This window comes from Eulemur rufifrons, chromosome 2 (genome assembly GCF_041146395.1).
Source record: "Eulemur rufifrons isolate Redbay chromosome 2, OSU_ERuf_1, whole genome shotgun sequence".
NCBI classification, from domain to species: domain Eukaryota; kingdom Metazoa; phylum Chordata; class Mammalia; order Primates; family Lemuridae; genus Eulemur; species Eulemur rufifrons.
In genome coordinates this window covers 10768865-10776713 of record NC_090984.1, presented here as the reverse complement: position 1 = coordinate 10776713, position 7849 = coordinate 10768865, and the positions used below count along the sequence as shown (strand labels likewise).

General features: G+C 55.8%; 1 protein-coding gene across 3 annotated transcripts; it reads left to right on the top strand.

The window, feature by feature from the left end:
* The first annotated feature begins 1273 nt into the window (after positions 1 to 1273).
* Positions 1274 to 7476, top strand: PGLYRP2 (peptidoglycan recognition protein 2). Of its 3 annotated transcripts, XM_069478082.1 has the most exons (6): positions 1275 to 1403; positions 1965 to 2177; positions 3614 to 4675; positions 5734 to 5944; positions 6538 to 6835; positions 7354 to 7476. In XM_069478082.1, the coding sequence occupies exons 2-6, from the start codon at positions 2087 to 2089 to the stop codon at positions 7441 to 7443; spliced, it is 1752 nt and encodes a 583-aa protein (XP_069334183.1). In that variant the 5' UTR covers positions 1275 to 1403; positions 1965 to 2086; the 3' UTR covers positions 7444 to 7476. The 3 variants fall into 3 exon arrangements, with proteins under 3 accessions (XP_069334169.1, XP_069334183.1, XP_069334175.1); XM_069478068.1 differs by lacking the exon at positions 7354 to 7476 and having other exon boundaries at positions 1274 to 1403; positions 6538 to 7296; XM_069478074.1 differs by lacking the exons at positions 1275 to 1403; positions 7354 to 7476 and adding an exon at positions 1666 to 1834 and having other exon boundaries at positions 6538 to 7296.
* The last annotated feature ends 373 nt before the right edge of the window (positions 7477 to 7849 follow it).

Below are 7849 nucleotides of genomic sequence, written 5' to 3'. Positions count from 1 at the left end.
CTGGGTGCTGTGGGTACCTCAGTGCAGGTTCATCGACCGTAGCAAATGCATCCCTCCGTTGCGAGATGTTGGTAATGGGGGAAGCTGTAAATGTGGGGAGACAAGGGGTACACGAAAACTCTCTGGCTCTTCTGCTCAATTTTGCCATGTACTAAAAGTGCTCTTAAAAAAGGTAAAATCTTGGCCAGGCGCAGTGGCTCACACCTGTAATCCTAGCACCCTGGGAGGCCAAGACAGGAGGATCGCTTGAGGTCAGGAGTTCGAGACCAGCCTGAGCAAGAGCGAGACCCCGTCTCTACTTTAAAAAATAGAAAAATTAGCGCACAGTGGTACACACCTGTAGTCCCAGCTACTTGGGAGGCTGAGGCAGGACACTCGCTTGAGCCCAGGAATTTGAGGTTGCGGTGAGTTATGATGATGCCATTGCACTCTAGCCTGGGCCACAGAGCAAGACTCTGTCTCAAAATAAATAAATAAAGCCTTTAAAAAAATTATTTATCTTGTTGACTGAGATTTTCAGCTCTGCCTCAAATTTTTTTTTTTTTTTTTTTTTTTGTTGTTGAGACAGAGTCTCACTTTGTTGCCCAGGCTAGAGTGAGTGCTGTGGCGTCAGCTTAGCTCACAGAACCTCAGACTCCTGGGCTTAAGCGATCCTCCCGCCTCAGCCTCCCAAGTAGCTGGGACTACAGGCATGCGCCACCATGCCCGGCTAATTTTTTCTATATAGATTTTTAGTTGTCCATATAATTTCTTTCTATTTTTAGTAGAGAAGGGGTCTCGCTCTTGCTCAGGCTGGTCTCGAACTCCTGACCTCGAGCGATCCACCCGCCTCGGCCTCCCAGAGTGCTAGGATTACAGGCGTGAGCCACCGCGCCCGGCCACTGCCTTAAATTTTGCACCAGGAAGGATGCCTCACCTTGTCCCTGCCTGGGTGGACACCCAGCCCACATCCTCCATGTGGTTCTACCAGGCAGAGCCCCCATCCCCAAATCCTTGGGAACTCAGGCTTGGAGGAGGATATTGTCTCTGACTCCTCTGGGGAGTGGTCTCATACATGCTACCCCTCAGCGCCCTACTTCCTGAGCCTCCACTGTGTGCCCAGCCAGAGTCCCCAGCGGAGGACAGCTGGTATATGAGGGGAATCCCAGGCCTACCTCAGTCTGGGCATTCTCAGACCCGCCCAAGTCCCGCCCAATGCTGAGTCCTCTGCTGAGTGGGTCTCCCGGAAACTCCCCTGGCTGGTTTTGGGGTGGGAGGCCCACAGGGAAGCAATTTACATACACAGCGGCCCAACCACATCAGCCCGCCCCACCTGACTCCAGAATAAAGGGGAGACGGACCCACCCTGCAGGACTCAGCCACGGGTTCCAGGGAAGAGGAAGGACCCCTCACTGCCACCCCAAGTAAGACCAGAAGCCAGCTCCCAGGACAAAGCCAGGGTCCTGAACACCCAAGCCCAAGCCCTGCTCTCAGCTACCTCTGGTGGCTTGGGATCAGGGCCTGGAACCAGATGAGAGGTGATATCTCCTGGTCCCCATTGAAAACAATCCCTGGCCCCGCACCCACCCTCTGCCCAAGCCGGAAGTGTTGGAAGCAAAGAATCCAGGAACCAGTGCCAATTTGAGGCCCCTCCTTCTCTCCCCTCCCCCAGCAAACCTGGTCTTACCAGTCATGCAAGCCGGCAGCTGAGAGTCCCCTCTGGTGGCCAGCAGCAGCTACAGAACTGTCACTGTAGGGAGGTGGCAGGGCTTGCGGGATTGGCCTCAGTCTACCTGTCCCAAGAATGGGCAGAGTTTGCTGGAATCTGAACTCTCTGGCCTCCAGATCCCTCCTGGTATGGGCCTGGCTTACTGACCCTTGGTCTCAGCCTGGGAGGGACAGGATAGGCTGGGGGAGACCTTGAATCTCAGATGACCTTGACCCAAGACACCCTGCTCCATACCCCTATTGTCTCCAACCCACAGCTCTGCCAGAGGCAGCTCTGCCATTCACCGTTGGACTTTGACCGTGGCCGGAAGCTCTGCTCAGCCCTCCAGACGTGCCTCCTTCCAGAACTGCCAAAGTTGTCCACAGAGGTCAAGTGGGTATGTCCCCTGGAAGCTGGAACCCCACAATGATGGTCCAGGGTATCCTTTGGATTCTGCTCAGATCGCTGCTGTGGCCGGAGCCAGGGACAGGTGAGTCCAAGGGCAGAAGCCCGGGGCCAAGACTCTGTCTCTGTAGAAGTGTACTGCTGCTTTCTGTGTCTGGCTGTGTATGGGGTGAGGCCAGAGACCCTAGCATGCCCCAGCTCTCAGGTAACCTCCAGTCTGGGGATATAGATGCTCCCAACCCCATAGGATCAGGGCAGGGATTGGGGGGAAGGACCTGGGGCCTGAGGAGCAAAAATAGGGAAGGCTTCCTGGAGGAGGAGACATAGACAGGAACTAGGACAGGAAGGAGAATGGTGTTTGGTGGAGAGGCAGGAAAGGGCATTTTGGGCGGAGAAGAAAAAAGCTATAGAGGAAGGATAGTGTAGATTGTCTGGAGAAGAGCCTGGATTCCATACAGCAGAGTGTGGAGATTAAGACTTCCTGGGTTCAAATCCTGCCTCTGCTGCTTTCTTGCTATGTGACCTTAGGCAGGTAACTTAACCTCTCTGTGCTTCAGATACCCTATCTGTAAAAGGGGGCTTGTCTCAATCCATTTGTGCTGCTATACCAGAATACCTTGGCCTGAGTAATTTGCAAAGAACAGACATTTATTTCTGTATAGTGCTGGATGCTGGGAGGCCCCAGATGCCAACTCCTTGACCTTGGACTTCCCAGCCTCTAGAACTGTGAGAAATACATTTCTGTTCTTTATAAACTACCCAGGCTCAGATATTCTGTTACAGCAGCACAAACAGACTAAGACAGGGGCCAACAGGACCTACCTCACAGGGGCTGTGAAGATTAAACAAGCTGTTACGTAAGTCACCTAGAGCAGTACGTGGAATACAGTAAATGTTTGCTGAATGTTAGCTACTATTTAACTACCCATCCTGGACCTGGCTCTGGGCCAGGTGACCTAACACTTCTAGGTTCCAGGTTCATCCACTGACTCCCCCCACATGGCACAAGCCCACCCTGCTCCTCCCCCTGGGCATTCTTCCAGTTACCTTTCATACTAACATACCCCAACTCCAAATCCAATACCAAAAACTGTCCATTTTTCCCCCTCAAGATGTGGGGACTCTCTCCACTTTTGTCCACTACACTGGCACCACCTGCCTTCAGCCGCTGTCATCGCTCACCTCCCCACTGTCTCACCTTCTCGACCCTAGCACCCTGAAAATCCATTTCCATTTGGCAGCCAAAGGAACCATCTTAGAATGCCAGCCTGGCCATGTCCCTCTCCTGCTCATAAACATACTATGGCTCCCCAGTGCTCACAGACAGTCTAAGCTCCTTAACCAATAGGCAACAGTCTGTGTGCCTCAGTTTCTTTACCTATACAAGGACAGGGATGGGGGTCTTGGGGTTATCAGATGGAGATCTGGGAGCATGGGGAAGATGTGGAATCAGACAAGGAGGCTCAGGAATGGGTGGGGCTGGGCTGCAGGGCTAACATCGCAACCTCTCTCTTCCTGCAGCTTCTCTGCCTCTGAGTATGGACTCTGTCATTCAGGTCCTGACGGAGATTGAGCAGAAGGCACCAGCAACCGAGCCCAGCCACACCACCTCTGCATGGATGCTGTCAGTCCAGAGCTCTGGCCCCCACAGTCACTTCTACCACTTCCTGCTAGGGGCACAGAGCTTCAGTGCTGCCAAGCTCGGTCCCTACCCTCTAAGCCCAAAGCTGCAAGGCCTGGCCGAGGAGGTATCCCAACATGGTGTATGGGGCGGGCAGGAATTCGGGGTTGTGCTGGCACCTGATGGCTCAACCGTGGCCGTGGAGCCCCTGCTGGTGGGGCTGGAAGCAGGGCTGCAGGGGCGCAGGGTCGTGAACTTGCCCTTGGACAGCACAGCTGCCCCTCCAGATGCGGAAGCCTCCTTTCCAGATGTTGGAGCCACCGCTCCAGATGTAACAGCCATCTCCCCAGGACTCAGGAGTGCTTCTCCAGATGTCACCTCTGCAGATGTCGGAGCCAACTCTTCTCCAGATGCCAGAACTCCAGATGTCCCAGCATCCTTGGCAGATCCCAAAGCCGAGGCTCCAGCTACTATAGACAGCCTCCTAGCAGTCACCGTGGCCAGAAATCTGGGCCTGACCTTCCTCCAGGCCCCGCAGACCCAGAGCCGTCCAGGTCTGGGAACGGAGGGTTGCTGGGACAAGCTCTCTGACCCCCGGATCTTTACGCTCCTGGACCCCAAGGCATCATTGCTCACTGTGGCCTTCCTCAACGGTGCCCTGGATGGGGTCCTCCTTGGAAACTACCTGAGCCAGACCCCTGAGCCCCGGCCACCTCTCAGCAGCCTGCTGCGCCAGTACTACGGAGCTGGGGTGTCCGGAGACCCAGGGTTCCGCAGCAACTTCCGACGGCAGAACGGGGCTGCTTTAATTTCGGCCACCACCCTGGTCCAGCAGGTGTGGGGGGCCCTTGCCCTGCTACAGAAGCTGGAGCCAGTACACCCCCAAATACAAGGCATGAGCCAAGAACAGCTGGCCCAGGTGGCCACCTATGCTGCCAAGGAGTTCACTGAGGCCTTCCTGGGTGAGAAGGTCCCCCATCCCCTGTGACCCTCCCTCTCACAGATTCATACACTCCCAGCCCCATGTGGTCAAGGGAATTCAAGGTTAGGGAGTCCAAAGGGGGCAATAAATGCTATGGTGGGGGTGGGGTGGGGCAGGACAGCTGTACAGATGAGGAAAAGCTAGAGTTGGGCTTTGAGGGATGAATAGGAGTTCATCTGATTTTTTTTTTTTTTTTTTTTTTGAGACAGGGTCTCACTCTGTCACCCAGGCTGGAGTGCAGTGGTGCAATCATAACTCACTGCAACCTCAGACTCCTGGGCTCAAGTGATCCTCCTGCCTCAGCCTCCCGAATAGCTGGGACTACAGGCGATGCCACCCTGCCCAGCTAATTCTAATTTATTTTTTATTTTTTGTAGAGATGGGATCTTGCTCTGAGGCCTAGGCTGATCTCAAACTCCTGGCCTCAAACGATCCTCCCACCTCAGCCTCTCAAAGTGCTGGGATTACAGGCATGAGCCACTGTGTCCAGTCTGATTTTTTTTTTTTTTTTTTTTTTGTGAGGAAGAGGGCATTCCAGGCGGTGGGCTCAGCATATGCAAAGGCACAGAGGTTCAAATGGAAGTTCAGCCAGTTATTCCTGTGCGCCTTTAGGCAAGTTGCTTCACTTCTCTGAACCTCATGTAAAGCTGGATAAATCATTGCTATCTCTTGGATTTGCTGGGTGGTTTAAACAGATGAAGCACATGAAGCAAGTAGTACCCAATTGGACTTCCTTCTCAGTGTCCTTCCTTTCCAGTGCTGGAGAAAGCATTGGGCCCTGGGTTGTAAACGGTCAGAATTCTTGGGTTTTATCCTGAAGGGGATGGGAGCCATAGCGGATATTCCAACAAGACTGGGATGCTGTTAGATTTAGTTTCGTTACTTGGTCCCCAATAGGGACCAGTGTGGGGACAGACTGGACCCTTCCCAAATTTACAAGGACCCCAGAGGATGGACCATATGTGCCTTTTAATGCGGATGCAGGCGGCAGGCCGAGAAACGTTTGCTGACCCCAGCCTTGGACCCCCTTGTTCGCAGGATGCCCGGCCATCCACCCCCGCTGTCGCTGGGGAGCGGCGCCGTATCGGGGCAGCCCAAAGCCACTGCAGCTGCCGCTCGGGTTCCTGTACGTACATCACACGTACGTGCCCGCACCACCCTGCACGGACTTCGCGCACTGCGCAGCCAACATGCGCTCCATGCAGCGCTTCCACCAGGACACGAACGGATGGGATGACATCGGCTACAGGTGGGCGGGGCCCAGCGGGGTCGTGGGCGGGGCCGAAGCGAAGGGGTGAGGTCATACTGGGCGGGGCCTGACGCAGGGGGCGGGCCTTGAACCCGAGGGAAGCAGGAAGGAAGGAGGAGGAGTTTGCGATGGATGGCGTCGAGTCGGAGAGGGGGCGGGGCCTAGGTGGGGGCGGGGCCTTAATAGAGGCCGAGAATAGCGACACAGTGGGACTTTTCGGTCAGGGGAGAGAACTAGAACTGGAGGGGGGACCTGGGAGAGGGGCGGGTCCTGGGGCAGGGTCTGAGTCTGGGGCAGGACAGTGACGGCCTAAGACAGAAAAGGGCTCTGAACTGGGCAAGAACTGGACTTGAGAAAAGGTGGCGAGGGAGGAGAGGGGAGGGGAAAGGGGTGTGGCCAGTGCTGAGGGGAGGATCCCCGGCGACCGGATGGTTCTGGGGTGGCAATTCGTGCGACAGTGGGACGGAGCTGGACTTGACAGAGGCGGTGCCACCGCGCAGGACTTGGGGTCGGTGGCTCTTGTGGCACAAGGGCGGGATCCGGGCGGGGCATCCCTCACGCCACGTGGTTCCTCCTTCCCGTCCTCTCCGCAGCTTCGTGGTGGGCTCCGACGGCTACGTGTACCAGGGCCGCGGCTGGGACTGGGTGGGCGCGCACACGCTCAGCCACAACCACCTCGGCTTCGGCGTGGCCTTCGTGGGCAACTACACGGCGGCGCTGCCCACCGAGGCCGCGCTGCGCACGGTGCGCGACGTGCTCCCGAGTTGCGCAGTGCGCGCCGGCCTCCTGCGGCCAGACTACGGGCTGCTGGGCCACCGCCAGCTCGTGCACACCGACTGCCCCGGCGACGCGCTCTTCCACGTGTTGAGCACCTGGCCGCACTTCAAAGCAGTGAGTCTGCTCTGCCTGCACTACCTCAGCCACCCACCCAACCTTGGCATCACCCCTGCCCCCTACCCAAAAGCCGTCTGTCCATACAACACTAGCCTACCCTGTGACCTTTTGCCCGCACAACCTCTGTCCAGCCCCTAGCCCTGTGTTGCAATCCTCTGCTCAGACTATCTCAGCCCTGAGGATGCTTGTTCAGCTCCTGAATCCGGGACCCCTGATGACAGCTCTTAGGCTGGAGCAACCTAGGTCCAGCCAGCACAACCTTGGCCTGATGACTTCATCCAAGCCCCTGACCCTCATCACTAAAACACCTCTCTGATCACACCTGGATAATCTCATGCCACCTGACACTCCATTTCATTAAGCTATTGATCTGCCCATACTGGCCCGCCTAAAGTTGGCTTTGTCCCCACTCCTTCACTTTGGGCCCTGTCCCCTCCCCATCCAGGGTTCCACTGGGAGGAAGGCAGACCTCGCCACCTCCCACCCCAAGCCTCACACTCCCTCGTCTTTTCTAGACTGTGAAGCCAAGAACTGCCAGGAGGACCTCTCAGAGGTCCAGGAGGGAGCTGCCTGCCATGATCCTGCCAACCACAGACCCCCAATAAAGAGACCATGGAAAGAAAATCTCTGTACATGCATCATGTGTGTTTGCACGCGTTGTCTTAGTTGGGGGTTGCCCAGAAGCAGACCTTGCGACAACGATTCCAGTACAAGTAGTTTACCAAGAGGTGATCTCAGGACATGTCAGCTAGGGAATGAGGTACCAGGGCAGGGAAGGGAAGGCAGCCAGGAAAGGATGCATTATCAAGTAAGTTTCCACTGTGGGCAACCAGAGCTCAGTCTCACAGGGAGCCCTAGGGGAGAACACGGGAAACATATCTCAGAGCCATCCCACTCAAGGGGCGAGAGAACTGGAGTGTTTATACACGAATTCCCATCAGTTATTAGTTGAGGGCTGGTCTCGAGGACATTTTAATTCATTGGCACTTTGGAGCTGCTTGTTACATGGGC

Bases quoted from the DNA above. Each gene is read 5' to 3' on its own strand.
- PGLYRP2 (XM_069478068.1), top strand. From the start codon at position 2,087: ATGTCCCCTGGAAGCTGGAACCCCACAATGATGGTCCAGGGTATCCTT. The intron at 4,676-5,733 runs GTGAGAAGGTCC...CCTTGTTCGCAG, and splicing joins GTTCACTGAGGCCTTCCTGG to GATGCCCGGCCATCCACCCC. The intron at 5,945-6,537 runs GTGGGCGGGGCC...TCCTCTCCGCAG, and splicing joins TGGGATGACATCGGCTACAG to CTTCGTGGTGGGCTCCGACG.